At 35.4% G+C, this 20,068-nt stretch overlaps 2 protein-coding genes across 3 annotated transcripts; both read left to right on the top strand.

Moving 5' to 3' along the window:
- Positions 1 to 49: 49 nt before the first annotated feature.
- On the top strand, positions 50 to 4,379 carry LOC120218017 (mitogen-activated protein kinase homolog MMK1-like). Of its 2 annotated transcripts, XM_039215027.1 has the most exons (7): positions 50 to 276; positions 388 to 517; positions 1,449 to 1,586; positions 2,572 to 2,904; positions 3,693 to 3,873; positions 4,034 to 4,245; positions 4,338 to 4,379. In XM_039215027.1, exons 1-6 carry the CDS (start codon positions 50 to 52, stop codon positions 4,207 to 4,209), a joined length of 1,185 nt encoding a protein of 394 aa, XP_039070958.1. In that variant the 3' UTR covers positions 4,210 to 4,245; positions 4,338 to 4,379. The 2 variants fall into 2 exon arrangements, with proteins under 2 accessions (XP_039070958.1, XP_039070957.1); XM_039215026.1 differs by lacking the exon at positions 4,338 to 4,379 and having other exon boundaries at positions 4,034 to 4,260.
- A 4,336-nt stretch (positions 4,380 to 8,715) lies between these two features.
- Positions 8,716 to 9,369, top strand: LOC120218030 (putative F-box protein At1g67623). The gene has a single exon (XM_039215031.1). It carries the CDS (start codon positions 8,716 to 8,718, stop codon positions 9,367 to 9,369), a length of 654 nt encoding a protein of 217 aa, XP_039070962.1.
- Positions 9,370 to 20,068: the final 10,699 nt, after the last annotated feature.

Raw genomic sequence — 20,068 nt, forward strand, 5'->3', positions numbered from 1 at the left:
ACAAACCATTCACGTACTCTGCAATTTGTCTATTCTTTTTCGGCAAAGGATGGAAGGTGGTGGACCACCTCAGCCTGCGAACACCGAGATGGTGGAGCAACCCGACCCTCAACAACCGCCGCCGCAATTGGCATTTGAGTTGGAGAATATTCCAGCAACTCTTAGCCACGACGGGAGGTTTGTTCGGTACAATATCTTCGGCAACATTTTTGAGGTCACTGCTAAATATAAACCTCCTATTATGCCCATTGGCAAGGGAGCTTATGGCATCGTTTGGTAAACTCTGCTTCTTCCTTTTCTGGTTGTTTTCATTTTTTATTTCATTCAGTTATTTGACTGGCTTTTGTTAATGAAATTGATGGTTTTATTAATCTTTTTCTGGGGTAGTTCTGCTTTGAATTCCGAGACGAATGAACAAGTTGCATTGAAGAAGATAACTAATGCATTTGATAACGACATTGATGCAAAGAGAACCCTTCGTGAGATCAAGTTGCTTCGTCACATGGATCACGAAAACGTTAGCGAGTTCTTTCCCTCTTCATTTTTTGGCTGATTTGACGTTGTTGATGACCATGTGATTGTTGATTGGGTGCTTTGAGTTTTTTTCTAGTTTTTCTTATTTCAAGGATGAGACCCTTTTTGTCGATGGTTATCTTATTCTTAGTGTTCATCTTAATTGATTTTTTTGTTGTTGTGAGGTGATTTACATTCACCGCATCAATTGTTGACGGAAAAAAATAAGATAGTGATGTTTTTAACGATTTATCCCTTTTAATGTAGGTGAAAAATCAAAATTGATATTTTATCTGATTTAAAATATATTTTTTCTTCTTTCTCCGTATAAAATGCAAACTGCAACTCTCCGTCCAAACAAGGAGGACAAATAAAAACACCTGCGTCTCATTTCTTCTATAACACTTTTCCATTTTCATTGAGGTATGACTATGTGGCTGACATAAGCACTTTAGCCAAAACAAAGGGTTCGAAAATCACAAGCGTATTAAGTAAACTTTAACCGGAGAATCGAACAGGGTTATGGTTAATAATATCTCATAGTAATGTATGAGCTATGCTTGGGTGTTATTTCATACAAGTAGACAATTGAATTCATTAGCATCATCCATTTTCCAGGAATATGAAGCTCTTCAAGGACATAATTAATACATTTTCTGTAATGATCAAAGACATTTGTTAATGATTCGAGATGAGAATTGCAATAGTAAGTACTAGTTTATGCTGTTATAAACTTATAAAGAATTTGGAAACTTTCCTTGAAAGAACATGGATTAAGAGCATCTATGTATAAGTGTTGTTTGATCAAATTTTGATTATTCAGGTTGATGAATTCCGCCATCATATTTTTGTTTGTGGTTTTTTTTTCTTAAACCTTGATGTAATGCCTTTTTGTGTCACTGAGAGTTAATATCATTTTGCATCTTTAATTGCAGGTAGTTGCAATCAAGGATATAATCCCACCACCCAAGAGAGAATGCTTTAATCATGTTTACATTGCATATGAGCTATTGGACACCGATCTGCATCAGATAATCCGTTCTGATCAAGCTTTATCGGAAGAGCATTGTCAGGTCGGAAAGTCAACATGTTGATTGCTTTTAATGAGCAGAATCATAATCTTTAAATCACATGTTTTATTGGATGTGATGTTTATATTTGTTGATAAGAATATATAAATGAGTCACGATTGTTATAGGCGATTCATTCATTCATTTTAGTTTGGGTGGAGAACTGTAGCTGATAGTTATAGGGTTGTTGGTCGGTGTAAGAGTATTTTATCTCTATAAGGATGTAGAAAATAAATGAATGAGAAAGAGTCGATTTCATCCCTTCTCTTGGTCTCGATCAAAAGGTTTTATAGTGTCATTTAGTGTGAGTATCAATCATAAATTTATCATAGTTGCTCGTTGGTATAGTGACCTTTAGTGTGAGTATCAATCATAAATTTATCATAGTTAGTCATAGGTTGGTAGGTTAAATGGTCAGCTGATAGTAGATTTAGTTATGATAGGTCAGTGGACCTATCAGACGTCAGGTCAAGAGGTCGTGGCCTCTTGAGGGAAGTTGAATGTTTGAAACTCTTTTTCCGAAGATGCTCTCTCAGGATCTTAGCTGTGGTGGAGTTCTCCGAAAGCTTGGAAGTGGGAAGATGATATGCTAAATACCTTCATAGTTGGTATTACATTTTCGGAAGACCTTAAACAGAGGTACAACAATATTCCACATCAGAATTTCAAAGATGTACGAAGTTGTTTAGACTCTGCCTGGTTCAGTGAACTGTGACCTTGGTTTAAAACTTACTTTTAGGGCCAGTTGTGGGTTAGTTTATGCTGGATATATGGTTTTAATGGAATTCAACTTCAAATGAAATGATGATTTCTGAAGTTTAAACAATAAGCAAAAATGAAAGAGCCAGAGTTGTCCTTTATTTTGTTAGGTCTCTAGTTTAAGGTTCCGAAGCAATAGGAATTGATGAATGATGAACAAATACTAAAAGCAACACCATTTCTAACATAACTGTCCTCACAACTAATGGCCTAATTTTGTATTGCGCAGTATTTCCTGTATCAAATCTTACGAGGGCTGAAGTATATACACTCCGCAAATGTTCTGCACAGGGACTTAAAACCAAGCAACCTTCTCCTGAATGCAAATTGTGACTTGAAAATATGTGATTTTGGACTGGCTCGTGTCTCCTCCGAAAGTGACTTTATGACGGAATATGTTGTTACAAGATGGTACCGTGCTCCAGAACTGCTGCTAAACTCTTCAGAATATTCTGCAGCCATTGATGTGTGGTCAGTGGGTTGCATTTTTATGGAATTGATGGATCGCCAGCCATTATTTCCTGGAAGAGATCATGTGCATCAGCTACGATTGCTTATAGAGGTAAAATTCTTTTTATCCTCCAACCACTTTAAAACCATCTGAAATTCAAACAAATAAGTCGGTAAGTAGCATGATGGACCAAGGAGACGTGATCCTCTAAAAAATTTAAATTTTCATATATTCTAGATATTTTTTTATATTTTTTTATTGGTAATCTATTATAAAATCATGCGTTCATCCTTAGTAAGTAGGGCCACATGAGCACGACAAAAAAATATGACAAACTAAGAAAATGCTTATAGTATTTCGCCATGAATGATTGGTAAGAGTTCTTATAGAATAAGGATTGTTAGTGATCAGGGCCGTCTTGTAAATTTTGGTGGCCCTATGCCATAACAGTAAAATATGTATTTTAAAATTAAAATATTAGATATATAAAGTTCACTAATATTTCAAAATTTATTATAACTATAAAAAAACGTTAAATAGTGGAAAACAATATCTTCATGTAATAAAGTGAAATACAAATAAGTTATTCTCTAAATAATGTGGGCCTTGGACTTGAAAATTCTTAGACCAAACATCCTAAAAACACATATATACAAAAATTTAAAAAAATTTGGAGGCCCTTAAAAAATTGGGCCCTGTGCGGTTGGGCAGCCTGCACAGGCCCAAAATCGGCCCTGTTAGTGATTAAGTAGTTGACTATATATAGAGTATGTCATAGTCTTTAGAATTATGAGAGAATATTTTGAATGGATATAATACTTTGGTGTGTCTTATTTTACATTGATATTATTATTTTTTACTAATTTCTAACTATGAATAATGAGCTCTTTGCCTTGTAGCTGATTGGCACCCCATCAGAGGATGAGTTGGGGTGTCTGAATGAAAATGCTAGGAGATACATCCAGCAACTTCCTGTTTATCACCGACAATCTTTCACTGAAAAGTTTCCTATTGTCCACCCTTTAGCCATTGATCTTGTTGAAAAGATGTTGACATTTGATCCCAGACTACGGATCACCGGTGAGTTTTTTTTAAAAAGAATAGCTAATTTAGCTCTCCCTGTGTAACGCGTTAATACCTTTTTTTCCCTCAATTCTCTTACAAAAGTTTGCCAATGCATGCAAAATGGTTACTTTGAGGTTAATTTTCTATTTCCTTCCGATATGAATATGTGATGCAGTTGGGGATGCACTTGCTCATCCCTACCTAAGCTCACTGCACGACTTAAGTGATGAACCCGAGTGCATGACTCCGTTTACCTTCGACGTCGATCAACACGCATTAACAGAGGAACAGATGAAGGAGCTAATATATCAGGAGGCGCTTGCATTCAACCCTGAATTTCTGCAACAGTGATAACACTTACGTGCCATTTATTCATTGTGGCTTTTGGTCAGTATGGTTAAAATGTTTTATGTTTGATGATTGATTTCTTCCTGTAATCAGGATGAATCTTGAACTGATATATCTGTGGTTATGTGCAGAATGCAGGAAGCTAAAACAGTTGTTTTACCCGAGTGTTTAATACGGATATGTATTCAATATGAATATATATTTAATTTTTACTTTTTTACTTGAAAGATCCTTGTACTAATCTTTTTACAATATATATTTTATAATTTCAACAATAAAATAAATAAATTACCACACTAACTTTCTTTAAATATATTCTAAAAATTATGTGTTATTTTGTTAACACCGAGAAGCTTTGAACATTATGTTTCAATTGTCAACCACCATTGATATTTTAGTTGTTAACTTGTCTTCACTGCTGTTGTCCAAGGTGGCTGGGTTGGCGAATAAGTTTGGGCGGAGTTAGATCTTTTTCTTTCGTTGTATTTTCATCTCCAATTGGTAGTGATATGTAACACGATCTAATTAGATATTAATTTTTTAATTAAATTAAATTAAAATTAAATTAATAGAATATATAACTATTGAACACTACATAATGGTTGTAATTCTTTTCAGAAAAACGTATTATTTGAACAAATTTTGGGATATTAATTCATGATGAAATGTAGAATATTAACCATTTTTGGACATTATATTTAAGTCTATTTTGAGCGCACCACACAAATCCATGTTATTTATTCAAATATCAAAAGTAAATGAGATTATCAATACATAATAATTAATAAAAACACAGTGGCTTCGACGGAGGAAGCAGGATTTAATTTAATTTAGTAGATGCACACAAACACACACAAATCCTTATTAATTATTCACATATCAAAAGTACATGAGATTATCAATACATAATTATTAATAAAACACACACAAACACACATTGGCTTCGACCATGGAAGGACAGTTTTATTTAACTTAGTAGATGCACACACTGCCTGACTCCGACTCTGCAATGCCCCAGTAGCTGCTCAAGTCGTAGAGCTGAGCGACTCTTCTTTGGTTTGAAAGTCGGTCTGGTAGTAATTAGAACCAGTGTAAGTGCTACCTTCAACTTCATATACAAGACCGTTCCCGTTATAAAGACAATACTTTTGCAAGAACGTGAAAGGAACATCGCACTTGCCTTTTTTCGCAACCAAATCCACCGTCACCTTAGCATCGAAGGCACTTTTACTTGGTGTAAAAGTTCCACTATGGTGCTTGTTGTCGTGGCCTCTCCCCACTCTTTTCCACCCTGAATTTCACCGGATAACTCGATCGACCCCTTGAAAATGCGTGGTAAGTCAAATCCCATGGTGGCTTTGGCTCCTAACTTCAGTGATGCTTGCACATCCAAGTGCTCGTCTTGGTGTCTGTATAACAAAGCTTCACGTCTAATGTTTGGCTTGATTGGTATAGTTACTAATATGTAATTTGTTTCTTACACGGTACAAAAAAATATTTTTATGGGTTGATTTAGTGAAATGTAAGGTTAAATATATATATATCTAAGATAAATACAATGCAGTATATATTTAAATACTTACAACTATTTAATAATGAACATTTATATCATTACATATAATGGTGTTAAAACTTAAAACCTCAAAAAATAATAATGGATCTCTTAACTACTATAGTCGTTTAATTTGTGCAACATTTGACTTTTAAATAAAGTTTATCAAAATTATTTTATGGTTGTTCAAGAAATATTGGATCTTGATCCAAGTGATGGAGTTATCACTCTGTTTTGAACAAGATACGATCAATTATCTATAAATTTGATTTATATCTAACACATAAATAAAAATTAAATTTAAGATCTAATGAGGTTAGTTCAAGTGGTAAACAGTTTGATTTTGTTTAATCATGTCTCAAGTTCGAGTCATTGTGTATGTAGAAAATCCCGACTGAGAGATTCACCCACTAAATCCATGTAAACAACCCATATCGATCCAGATTAATCAGGGCAATGTATTGGTTTGGGTCCCATTTTTTGTTGGCTTGTTCAGCTTATTTTGCTGTTTGTTTTTGCGTGTCGAATTTTTGTGGATGGTTCGTCTTAGCTTTTTGTTGTTGCTCTGATTTGCTTATGTGTTTATGAAGTTCATGCTTCATTGGTGGCGGTGCGTTTTTTTGGTTCTATTGTTTCCAAGAAGGTTACGCTGATTGAGTGCCAGTGGGTGCTGGTTTGGGGGTTGTTTGCTGTTGAAGGGGCTGGTTTTGTAATTGGCTTGTGGTCTATTTTCTTCCCTTGGTTGGTTGCATGGTTGGTGGTGCTTTTTCGTGGTTTACTGTCGGGAAGATGGTTTGGGTGTTTGTTGATTTGATTTTTTTGAGTCTCCCTGCGTGTGCTGCTGTTGTTCTTGTCTGCTGTGGCCTGGGTTTCCCCCTTTTGATGGATATGGTTGCTCAGGTTTTTGGCTATCTTCTCTGCGTTTAGCTTTGGCAGCCTGTTTGTGCTGCAGTTTTCGGTGTTGCCGGATTGTTGTCTACTCGTTATAGGTTCTGTGTTGAGTTTATAAATCGTTTATATAATACCAAACCTCTCTAAAAAAATCAATTAAGAGTTAGTTTTTTAAACCGTTGATCGATTCATATTTTTATAAATTTTAATCAATGTTTGATATTTCTTTTAGATTTTTGATATTTTCAGGTTTTTCAATTATCAAAATTTGATAAAACAATTATTTTCATTGTGGTTATTCTGTCGACCTAAAACGTAAATAATTAAAATTTAATTTAACTTTAATTAAATCATGTAAAAGCTAAATAATTAAAATTTTAATTAAAAGCGAATATATAAAATGTCAGTTTAATCTCTAGGGCTACTCTTTGAATCTCGATGTACATTGTTTAAAAATATTCTTACAACTGTTGGAAATATATAAAAGAAAAATCTCAGCTATCTTAAAAATTATACATTTTTACAGCTTTTACAAATTCCTTAAGAAAATCTTAGATTTTTTTTAGATACTTTTAAGAATATTTATACCACGGACCAGTGAAGGATGAATTTGCAATTGTATCCAACTATTTCCAATTCTATCCCAATCCCATCCTCCTTGTCAATTTGAGGATTTCGCAAGTGAGTTTATGTATTCATCAATCACCACCTTCCGTATTCTTCATATTCTTTTGAATTTGCATCACCTCCTGCATTTGCTCGATCTCATTCACCTTTGTAATTATGATCTTTTCAATCGATCTCAATGCATTTAACAGGAAAAAATCATCTATGATAATTCGATGATATTAATGTTCATAACATAATTATTAGAGGAGTTTCCGTTTCTGCATTGCATCATGCAGTTAGGCAGTCGCAGATGCTCAAATTAAGGTTATCTATAGTAATATGGAGAAGATGCATGGAGCAGTAAGTATTTTCATGAGAACGTATGAATTACGGGAAATTTTTTGTACAGTTTGAGCGACACAAAGGAAGATAACAATGCGGAGAGTTTCAAGTATGCATGCAATTAGGCGAAAGATGAAATATCATCAGGATGTTCTCCGACGTATACTATAACAATTACGTTGTTTAAGAAAATAATTCCTCACACCCTGTTTGATATTTTTTTCATCATATTATCAGCACAAGTTTGCCATCTCAAAACCTTTCCATTCTTACTGTAATTGTGAAAAACAAATAACTGATATATAGAGAAGTAGGGTTTAGATAAAGCCTAATTTAGTATTGACTCGGTTAAAAGCCTAAAGCGGGTAGGAACTATAATTTATAATAATTATAATTTTTCAGGAGATCAAATTTTTTTTTGTGTAGGATCAGGATAATTAATAAATAACATAATTATCTTTTTAATTAAAAAATTACAATTATCGATCAATCCAATGACTATTTCTTACTATAGAGATAAATATTTTTTTAATCTGGTGTAAGTACAAAGTAATATATGTTCAACAGTAAACTCTCAACCACTTGATATTAAACGCTCGCAGTCCTAACATTTCTAGTGCTCAAACTCAGGACCTCAAGGAATAACAACAACTCTTTTACCGCAAAAATCATTGGGTTTTGTGATTCTTCCCGTGAATGTAATTATATAAAAGTAAATAAATTTTAAAATTATAAGTTTTTAATATTCAATTTTTTAAAGATTAAATATACAAATAAAATAAAAGGGTTAAGTATTTTTGGATCCTCAAATTTTTAAAGATTTATGTTGATTTTAATTTTTTTGAAAAATATTATTATTTTCGAGTTTAAGATAAATTTATTTTTATTAAATAATATATCTAATTTTAAATATAACAACTTATCAAAAAAATATAACCATATTTTTTAATATTATCAAAATAAAGATAACTTAAATGTATTAGATAATTAGATATAGTAGGAATTAGTAACGAATGAGAATACTCGTTGTTCAAGTAATATGCCCTATAAATAAATGATAAAAAGATTAGGTTTTATGTGAATCAATTCTCTGATATTAACGTCGGACTGATTTGATGACGGCCGAAAGAAGTTTTTCTGATCTTCCAGGAGATGTTTTATCGAAGATTTTGAAGAATGCTGCGGAGAACTCTGTATACGATTTCTTACATCTTGGTCAAACATGCAAGGGATTTTGTGAAACCGCTAGGAACGAATATATTTTTGCAACAGCATCTTTGCATAACTATAGTTGTATGCCTCGGAGGATCGAAATGGAGAAATTCTTAAAAAGGGCATGTATCGCCGGAAATCCTCAAGCCTTATATAGGGAAGGGATGGCTAAGTGCTTTTGCGTAGTTAATCGTGACGTTGATCGTGGAATACAACTCTTATGGGAAGCGTCTGAACGTGGAGTGATCGAGGCTACTTATGCTTTGGGTTTACAACTGATTTGTATGGAGCCTCGAATCTGGGATGGTTATCGAGTTTTATCGACCCTCGATACCATATGCTCGAAAGAAGGCTTCGACATCCTTATGAGGTGTCGACATGTGACTAATCGTATGATTGCCGATATTTGGATAACATCACGACTCGAACCGCCGAAGAGATATTCATGTTCTTGTGTCGATAATCCCAGCTGGTGTTCATATTGTATGTGGAACTATGAGGCCAGATCTCTGGCTGGTGTACTTGAGAGACGAAATCATGTTCCCCTCCGCATGTAGTAGTTGTCTATGTTAAAGCATTCTGGACGGTTTTCATATTGTTTTTTTTATTGGATTTTTTTATTTATATTGGTAGATTTTAATGTATTTTTCTTTCAAATATTTCTTTTATTTATATTTATAATCTGCTTTAAATTTTTAATAAGATATATGCGTTGCGGAAGACGACTATCGGATAGAGCAAAATCGCAACTGATAATTTGAGAAAATAAAAATGAAGATAAAAAGAGATACAAAATTTACGTGGAAAACCCTTAAATAATATAGGGTAAAAAACACGAACAACGGTAGAAGAATTTTACTATGAGAAAATAGGAATTACAACTTCTCTCGATCTATCAAGGAGAAAACAACAATTCTCTCTTGATAAATAGGAGAAAACAACTCTAAAGAAACTCTCTAAATTCTCTCTAGTATTGGAAGAAAGCTAGAATGCTTTGGGATGGTTTTGAAGCTAAATGGGTTGGGGTATTTATAGTTGAAATTTAAGGACTAATCTTGTAAATATCCTAAAATTAAAGTGACTAAATTGGGTATTTTACCCTTGCTAATTTTCAACAATTTCATGCTTCAAATTCAAAGCAGTCGGCTGCCAACTTTGATTAATTTAGCAGCCCCCTTCACGTGTATAACCACCCAACTTGTTTAACTTTCAATAATCTCCCACTTGAAGATTTGATTGAAACAATCATATCTTCACACCATTCTTTCTACCTTGTACCTTCATGTTGCTTACGTCTCTGACAGGCCACAAGAGGATCGACACCAGGTAAATTTATCAGCGTTGATCGCCTTCGTCATAAAATCTGCTATGTTGTCTTTGGTATGGATCTTCTGCATATCTACATACCCATTGTTTAGTAAGTTTGATCCTCCGTAATATAATGCAACATTTGAGGTCCCTTTGATGTATCTCAGGATCCTCTTTACTGTATTCCAATGCTCTTTTCTTGGATTCGCCATGTACCGACTAACCACTCCCACTGCTTGTGCAATGTCTGGTCTTGTACATATCATAGCGAACATTAAACTTCTCACTGTTGATGCATACGATACTCGAGACATCTCTATCCTCTCTTCTTCACTGTTAGGACTCATACTAGAGGATAATTTGAAGTTAATAGGAAGAGGGGTAGAAATTGGCTTACAATCTTGCATGCTGAATCGTGACAAGATTTTCTTCAAGTAATTCTTTTGTGAAAGCCAAATCTTCCTATTACTTATGTCTCGGTGAATTTGCATCCCTAGAATCTTGTTTGCTGATCCCAAGTCCTTCATTTCAAATTCCCTAGCCAGTTGTGCCTTCAATTCTTCAATATGATCTTTGTTGGGTCCTGTAACCAACATGTCATCCACATACAACAGCAAAATAACAAAATCATTATCACCAGGCCTCTTGAAATAAGCACAAGGGCCTGCATTAAGTCTGTTGTATCCAAGGCACATAATGAAAGAATCAAATCTCTTATACCAACACCTCGGCGCCTGCTTTAGACCGTACAGAGATTTGTTCAACCTGCAAACCAAATTCTTCTTTTCTTTTTCTTCAAAACCTTCAGACTGGAGCATATAAATTTCTTCTTCAAGATTTCCATGAAGAAAAGTTGTTTTAACATCTAGCTACTCTAGATGTAAGTCCAATGTAGCACACATTGCCAAAACTACTCGAACTGGTTTTAGTCGAACCACAGGAATAAATATTTCATTGAAATCAATACCTTCTTTTTGAGCATATCCTTTGACCACCAGTCTTGCACGATACCTCTCAACTTGATCGTCACCAATTCGCTTGATTTTGAAGACCCATTTGTTACCAATTGGCTTCCTTCCTTGTGGTAGTGGCACAAGGTCCCATGTATTATTTTTATGAAGGGCTTCAATTTCGTCTTGCATCGCCATCATCCACAGTGAAGTATCTGAGTTGTTTATTGCCTCCTGGTATGTTGATGGTTCATCGTCCTCTGTTAAAAGGCATTATGCAATATTACCTTCTATAACATAATCTGAGTGCCAATTGGGACGTCTTCTCACACGATTTGACTGACGAGTTGTTGGAGCTTCACAACTCTCTGGTTCTTGTTCATCATGTGCTGGTTCTGCTTCAGAAGAATCATCTTGTTCAAACTCTTTTTCCACATGTATCTGAGTAGTCTCTGACTTTTCAGCGCTATCATCGTCTTCTTTTCTTTGTAGTTTATCTTCTACAAAGATAATATCTCTACTGATGATCACTTTGCGGGCAGTGGGATCCCACAAGCGATACCCCTTTACTCCATCAGCATACCCCAAGAATTTGCATTTCCTGGATTTTGGATCAAACTTTGAAATTTCTTGGGAGTTATACATCACGTACACTACTTCCAAATACATGGAGGTTTGAATAATCAGCTGGTTTTCCAGTCCACATCTCTATTGGTGTCTTCAGCTCTATTGCAGTTGATGGAGCTCGATTCATCAAATAACAGGCGATATTGACTGCTTCTGCCCAGAATGATTTTTTTAGGCCTGCATCCCTCAACATTGCTATTGTTCTTTCTAACAAGGTTCTGTTCATCCGCTCTGCCACTCCATTTTGTTGAGGAGTGTTCGCCACTGTGAACTGTCTTTTGATGCCTTCTTTCCTGCAAAAGTCATCAAATTATTCGCTTGTGTATTCTCCTCCATTATCTGTTCTGAAACACTTGATCGTATTTCCAGAATCAAGTTCCACCCGCGCTTTGAAGTTTTTGAAAGTTGAAAACACGTCCGACTTCTTCTTAATAGGGTGCACCCAACATCTCCTGGAGTAGTCATCAATAAATGAGACAAAGTATTTTGCTCCACCTAGGAATGTTACTGGTGCTTGCCATACGTCAGAGTGAACCAATTCTTGAACACTTTTGCCTCTAGAATTTGATGTGTTGAATTTCAACCGGTGCTGCTTACTTGTTATGCAATGCTCACACAAAGTAAGTGATACATTTGTTAAGCCTGAAAGTAGCTTTTGCTCCACAAGGACTTTCATTCCTTGTTCTGACATGTGTCCAAGTTTCTTATGCCATATCATTGCAGAATCTGAACTACATGAGGCAACAGAGGCTTCTGCTTCTAGCAATGTCTCTCCCTTCAGCATGTACAAGTTTGCAGCTATCTTTTCACCTTTCAGCACCACAAGCGCTCCACGGAACACCTTCATGATTCCTTTCCGTGTTTCAATCTTGCTAGCATTATTATCCAACAATCCGTAGGATAATAAATTTTTCTTCAGACCTTTCACGTGTCGCACATCTCGAATAACTTTAATTGTTCCATCATACATCTTCAATTTGATGGTTCTCACGCCAACGATCTCTAAGGCATGATCATTGCAACTATACACAGATCCTCTTGAGACAGGTTCATAATGATGGAACCATTCTCTTCTTGAGGTCATGTGATATGTTACTCCCGAATCAATGAGCCATATATTTGTAAATCGTTTTCTTCCTTCCACGGTGGTTGACGCTTCACAACATAGAGCATCTCCATCATCTGAAGTGTTTGCGGTATTGCCTTGTGGATTGGAGTTTTTATTTAGACTCCAACAATCCTTCTTCAAGTGACCCTTCTTTCCACAGTTGTAACACTTTAAATTCTTCTTGCTTCTCGACTTCGATCTACCATGTTTGTGACTGCTGCTTTGGCCAATTTCTGTTGATCTCCCTCTCATCGTTGTCAACGCTTCTGCTTGTTGCAAATTTACTTGTTTGTCTTCCTTGTTTTGCGCCAATTTTCTTCTTGTAGAATAACAGCTGCAACGTCATCGAAGACTAGATAGGTGCCATTACTGTTTGTCAAGTTGATGATGAGTTGATCATACGAATCATGTAGACTTTGAAGTAGAAGTTCAGCACGTTTCTTGTTCTCCTATTTTACAGCTTAAGGATGTAAGCTGAGAAAATAAAGTGTTCAGTGTATTTAAGTGCTCCGTCACTGAAGTAGATTCTGGCATACGGAGAGTGTACAATTTCCTCTTAAGGAAAATTTTATTGTGCAACGATGTGGCCTCATACAGTTTGGTGAGATGATCCCATATCTCCTTAGTTGTCTTCTTCTCCTCGATGCTTGACAATACTTCATCTGCTAATGTTAGATGAAAGTTTGCCATAGCATTCCCGTCCATTTCGATCCATTTATTGTCATCTGTGAAATCCACCGGCCTTTCACTGATAGATGCTAGATGTCTTTCCTCAGGATGGTCTTCGTCTTCAATTTCCACAATGAGAAATTTCTCCCATTGAATTTTTCAATATCAAATTTTATTGCCATAGCTTCTTTTACAGATAGCTCCCACTATTTCACTATAGTGAACAGTTCTCTGGAACCTTCAAAGAATGGGTAATAACTTCTTACTTTCTTATGTTGGAGGATCCACCTTTTGGTGACAACCACAAAGACAATAAGCAAATATTACACACTCTAATCTAGCTCTAATACCAATTGTTGCGGAAGACGGCTATCGGATAGAACAAAATCGCAACTGATAATTTGAGAAAATAAAAATAAAGATAAAAAGAGATACAAAATTTACGTGGAAAACCCCTAAATAATATAGGGTAAAAACCACGGACAACGGTAGAAGAATTTTACTATGAGAAAATAGGAATTACAACTTCTCTCGATCTATCAAGGAGAAAACAATAATTCTCTCTTGATAAATAGGAGAAAACAGCTCTCAAGAAACTCTCTAAATTCTCTCTAGTATTGGAAGAAAGCTAGAATGCTTTGGGATGGTTTTGAAGCTAAATGGGTTGGGGTATTTATAGTTGAAACTTAAGGACTAATCTTGTAAATATCCTAAAATTAAAGTGACTAAATTGGGTATTTTACCCTTGCTAATTTTCAACAATTTCATGCTTCAAATTCAAAGCAGTCGGCTGCCAACTTTGATTAATTTAGAAGCCCCCTTCACGTTTATAACCGCCCAACTTGTTTAACTTTCAACAATCTCCCACTTACAAAATTTTCGGAGAACGGTCAAAATTCGAGTTTCAGAGGATCGATGAATGTGATATTTACTGTTAATTGATGGTTTTTTGTAATTATTCTAATGTTGATGAAATTAGAGAGAGAGAAATACCCTTAATAGCTAGTTTTTTTGTCTAATTAGCTAAAGTAAGCATGTTAACGATTTAGCAAACAAATATTCGCTGATTTGTTTTTAATGGACTCGTAAGTTCTGATGATGTTTGAAGTATCTGGAATCGTATTGTACATGAATATGAGTCATTTTGATGGTTAATGTGACGTTTGATGATGATGAGTCATAAAAGAATGAAAAATGACCAAATCAAATTTGAACTTTTTTTAATCAAATTCAAGTAACATTCATATATATATATATATGAAAGATGATAGAAAATGATACAGAGGTCTATGAAGATTGAAAAACACATTGTCAATGAGGGATAGATCTGTGATTTGCTTGCAATCTGCGGGACTGTTGTTTCCGAGGTCGACCTAGTGGACACAATACTAAATGGATTCAGGGATTTAAATAGCGGTTTGCTATTAGAATAGCGGCCGTTATAACGATAATGCGACCGCAACTGCAATTTAAATTCCTGAACAAATTACTGTCCGATAATGAAACGTTTATTACAGTAATTTCAGCAAGTAGAGAGCCTTACACGGTTAAGGAGTCATCTCGGTACTGATTGATGCCGAGTCTCGGTTGTCTGATCCGTTATGTTTATCGCTTGGTGTGAACTTTACAAGGTATAATAAAGATCATTCGGAACAAGGTTCATTCAATCGGCACTCAGCGGCCATGAGATCAAACTGCATAGATGACTTGGGAATTAAGGCAATAAAGGAGATATTTACACTGGGTTTCAACTAAGGTCCCGCCAAGTGTTAAGAATTTCCTATGAATGATGCATTTGGACAAAATCCCAACTAAGGTTTCTCCTAGCAAGAGAAGTGCTAACTTAGATTTGTCGCAGTGCTTGTGTTGTCGGTGTGTGTCCGGAATTGAGGATTCGAATCATTTGTTCGTAGAGTGTGTTTAAGAGCAATGTTTTTGGAGAAAATTTTATAGCTGATGGGGAGTTGCTTGGATTGAATTGTGTAATGTGAAAGAACTGTTGGAGTTTTGTTTTTCTGTCTCTGTTTTTGTAGTATGTTAATCATTTATAATTCACTTTGTATGATTGTTTAGCATACAAATGTCAACCGATTTGTTTTTAATGGACTCTGCGTTATTGTTGCTTGAAGCATGTGAAATTGTATCCTATATGAATATAGGTTATTTCGGTGATTAATGTAATGTTCGATAAAGAGGATTCATATAAGAATTAACAATGTCCAAATCAAATTTTTTTAGTCAAACTCGAGTAAAATATTTATATATGAAAGATGACAGAAAATGATAGAGGTTTGAGGGCAAGTTAGACCACTAATAAAAAGAATTATAACACATTGCAGTAGTATTGAGCTCTCTTCCTGCCTATTGCAGTTTCCCTCATGGAAGTTGTAACCCCTAGACCCAGTCTATACGTTTCGACTAAGTCTAGCGGATTACATTAAAGATTCTTAAAAGATATCTTTCCCAAAACATTATTCGATAATATATATATATATATATATATATATATATATATATATATATATATATATATATATATCATATTATAAATGACATTTATAAAAGTATATAATAAGTGACGATAAAACTAAATTCGTAAATATAAAACATGAAAGAGACCATGTAAAATATTACATGAAATAAATCCGGAGCATCGAAAATCAAATATCAGTAACAAAAGCAAAAAACGTCATAAAACGATAAATACTTCAAAAAAATAAGGTACATGTCACCATAATTAAAAACAGTTCGGAAAACAAAATATAATAACAAAATAATCTGAACTAAATGTATCAATCCTCCAAGTGCCTGATACGGAGTGTCTATCTGAGAGTATCTGAAAGTGGGTAAAACAGTTTGAAAAGTGAGCTAGAGGCTCAGTGTGTCCCAACAGTGCAGAAATAAAAACATACATTTATGATTTATAAAACCAGTACAGATCACAGTCATTAAAACATCATAGGAGTTTTTAATTTAAAAACTCCGCATCGTCCTCCAACCAAACGCCATGTGCAAATCCCCAGAACTGCACAACCTAAGGGAGTACATTGAGGCCTGCTAGCCTACCCAAGACAATTTTCGGGGCCACAAAGGCTTACTCAAGAAAATTCTCAGGGCTGCAGAGCCTACCCAAGGCTCGACTTAGGTCCATAAGGAATTACCAATCGGTGTTGAACCTATCAGAGGAATTACCAACAGCGACTGAACCTGCTAGAGTCTTCATACCAAAACCTAGACCCCGAAGAAAACAATTTTCAGATGGTAACCAGTAGTAACAGAAATTCAGAGTTTAGACATATTATCAGTTCAGTAAACCAGTATCCAGAAATCATAAGTCGGACAATCATACTTTACATTTCAGTAAATCCAGAATCATATAAATCATTCAGTAGTCAAATCAAATCAAAAATTATATTACAAATCAGAGAAAACAATCATGTGCACATGAGATTTCAAACCGATATTTAAAACATTTATACTGCAAATAAGGAACACACCTTGATAATAGGGTCAGTCCTAAAGATCTATCGAGCACCAGCTTCACTGGGCTCTTCGACTGAACGGGAACCTAAGCCATATCAGAACAGGGTTATATTCAGAATAATATTCTAAACAGAATAACTAACAGGGTTTCAGAACTATACGAGTATTCACGGCTTCTCATGGACGAGCGGATCAGGAGGAACCGGGTCAAGCAGTGAAACAGTCAGGAGATCCCTAAGTACCTTTAACATATCATAACAATGATTAGTCTTTGACCATTCAGTGCAATTAACTAAATTAAAACACTTAGATAAATATGAATTTTTCAGGTTTACGGGTCAATTCAGAGGCTTTCGGGTTTGAATTTGGCAAAACGGACTTTGGAATCGGACTCAGAACATCGAAAAACATAAACTATGACTTTTCAAAAAATTTAACTTTTTGGGTCAAAGTCAACGGGTCTGATCAAACAATTTGGGTCGAGTGGGATCGGTTCAGACCAGTCCAGACCGGTTAGACCAGTTTCTAGAAGAAACTCGAATGAAGAGAAGACCCACGTGCACGCGACGACGCGTGGGAGCGTGTGAACCGACGAAATAGGGTCTGGTCGGCAGCCGATTACTCCCTGAGCTACAACAATCTAAACCAACACCAACGATAACATGTTTTCAAGCTAAAACACTGAAATATTATCCAAATTAAACGATCTGACTTTACCCATGGCGGACGGACGAAACATCAACGCAACCCACCTACTGGGTTTTGATCGGGAGGCGACGAGGAGTCTGAAATCGGGGACGGTGAAGCAAGACAGTCGTTGAAATGGTCGGAATCGACAATTAAAACGACGATCGGGGTTTTGGGCGTCAGTTTCCCTTCTTGATTCGTCCGAACTATGACCGATTTCGGAGCGAGATTGGTCGAGGTCGCTTCGTGGAGGCCAAGCGCGCACCTGATGGAGGTGGTGGTGACGTGCACCACCGGCTGGAGCAAGGACGAGGAGGAGGGGCGGCAACTAGTGAGGGGAAACTAGGTTTAAAACACGGGAGAGAGAGATTTGCCAAACATGGGTAATCACCCAACATTTAAAAATAAAACAACCTTCTATTATTTTAAATAAAAAACAACAACATGGCATGGTAGTTAAGCCATTGTCTGTCACTACATGGGCCAAAGGTTCAAAACCCCATAACCTCCCATTATTTTATTCTTAGTGCTATAAGATATATTTATTTTTATATATTTTTTGTGGCATTTTATGGGGCAGAGTTTGACAGAAGCACCAGACAGCAACTCTAGCACAAATCTCCTACACAAGCAATGCACAGGTGAGCGTTGATTCCTTCACACAGTTGAAGGAGTCATCTCGGTACTGATTGATGCTAAGTCTCGGTTGTCTGATCCGTTATGTTTATCGGTTGGTGTGAATGTTACAAGGTATAATAAAGACCAGTGGGAAACAAGGCTCATTCAATCAGCAGCCATGAGATCAAACTTTTTATAGTTCTCATCAAGGTGGACAACGGACAGCTGGTAACGGTAGTGGCCATTTTCGAGGAAGGCCAAAAATCCAGTTTCAAATATGTGGTAAAATGGTACACTTGGTCGATCGATGTTGGCATCGATTCGATCAGAACTTCAAGGGCGTCTCTTCACAACGACGGCCTTCAGCTGATGCTCAAACTAGTACATGTTGCAATCATCATATTTCTGAGCTTACTTATGACCCATTTTTAAGCACATTTTACAGGTGATAGTGATGCTACTGGTTCACGGGCCACTGAGAATGCACAGGTTAACTCTGTGTTGGCAACCGGGATTGGAATTACCGGAAACAAGTGGTATACCGATTCGGGAGCAATACATCATGTCATCGAACGAAAACATCGACACATTATGGAGACTTCCTTAAAGCTTTTGGCTCAAGCAGTATTGAGCGTGGTTTATATTATTAATCGGATGCTTACAAAAGATGACAGTATAAAATCAATTCCTTGAAATCAAATGAATCAAAAGGACAGCAAATAGAACGATGCACCACCAGCAGTTTCTGAAGTTCCTCAATAGATGGAAATGTGGCATCCTTAACACAGTTAAGTTCATCCCCTAAAGTTGTTCCATTGTCATTTTGGTCCCCCGAGGAAGCTTCTTCTGCTTTTGTGATGGAATTATCCAAAGAAAAACAGCTTCAGTATGATCTGAAGAACAAGACAAGGTATGATTGTTTAGCCAAACTTGACATTAATTAATGTTTCTTCTAACGTGTTTAACCATGGAAAACATTTTCAAAGCTTAGGTTTGAAAAATCAAATGAATTAATGAAAATTTGAGATGAAATAGGTGTTTATTTTCCAATTTTGACCTATTTTCCTTTTTTCTACATTAAATTCTTCCAATCATAGGCAAATATGGAATTTCATGTTAAAGAATGCGAAAGTTATATTAGAAATTTAAGAGGTGTGAAAATTATAAAATTTTTGAGATATAAAATTAAATAATCGATAGAATATAAAAAATATCTAAATATAAAAAAAAATTCCTAAAAAATACGACCGATTCTTAAATACCCCTTCGACCCATCCCTACTTCGAGCCTAACATATGCTTTCAATGAAATATGAATGCATGCATTGACTACTACTAATTCTGTGGGGCAAAATTGGAGTTAAGCTTAAACTAGGTTGAGCCCAATTTTGTACTCATCTATTCTAAGGTACTTGTGCTAGAAAATTCGTCCAAATTCAATTATATCATTGTCTAATTGAATTTGTTAATAAATAACTGGATCCATCAAATGTTTAATCAAGTGTCAAATTGAGTTTGTTATCAAATTCAATTAGATCATGCCAAATCAAATTTGCTATCAAATAAATTGAGTTATCTAGTATTTAATCAACCTTTTATTTTAATCAAATAGTATGAAACAACATTTTAATGGTTAAAAAATTGTTGTTATATCACAAGGTTTCGAGTTCAAACATCACGTATGTAAGGGTATATAAACATTCAATGTCAAATTATTGAAGATTTGTAAACAAATATTACGCTGTATTCATCACTAACTAATAAAAAAACGTAGAGAATTTTATTAGATATACATGTGCGTTGGGTT

Source organism: Hibiscus syriacus, unplaced genomic scaffold (assembly GCF_006381635.1).
Source record: "Hibiscus syriacus cultivar Baekdansim isolate YM2019G1 unplaced genomic scaffold, ASM638163v2 tig00110195_pilon, whole genome shotgun sequence".
NCBI lineage: Eukaryota > Viridiplantae > Streptophyta > Magnoliopsida > Malvales > Malvaceae > Hibiscus > Hibiscus syriacus.

Bases quoted from the DNA above. Each gene is read 5' to 3' on its own strand.
- LOC120218017 (XM_039215027.1), top strand. From the start codon at position 50: ATGGAAGGTGGTGGACCACCTCAGCCTGCGAACACCGAGATGGTGGAG. The intron at 277-387 runs GTAAACTCTGCT...TTTCTGGGGTAG, and splicing joins GGAGCTTATGGCATCGTTTG to TTCTGCTTTGAATTCCGAGA. The intron at 3,874-4,033 runs GTGAGTTTTTTT...TATGTGATGCAG, and splicing joins TCCCAGACTACGGATCACCG to TTGGGGATGCACTTGCTCAT.
- LOC120218030 (XM_039215031.1), top strand. From the start codon at position 8,716: ATGACGGCCGAAAGAAGTTTTTCTGATCTTCCAGGAGATGTTTTATCG.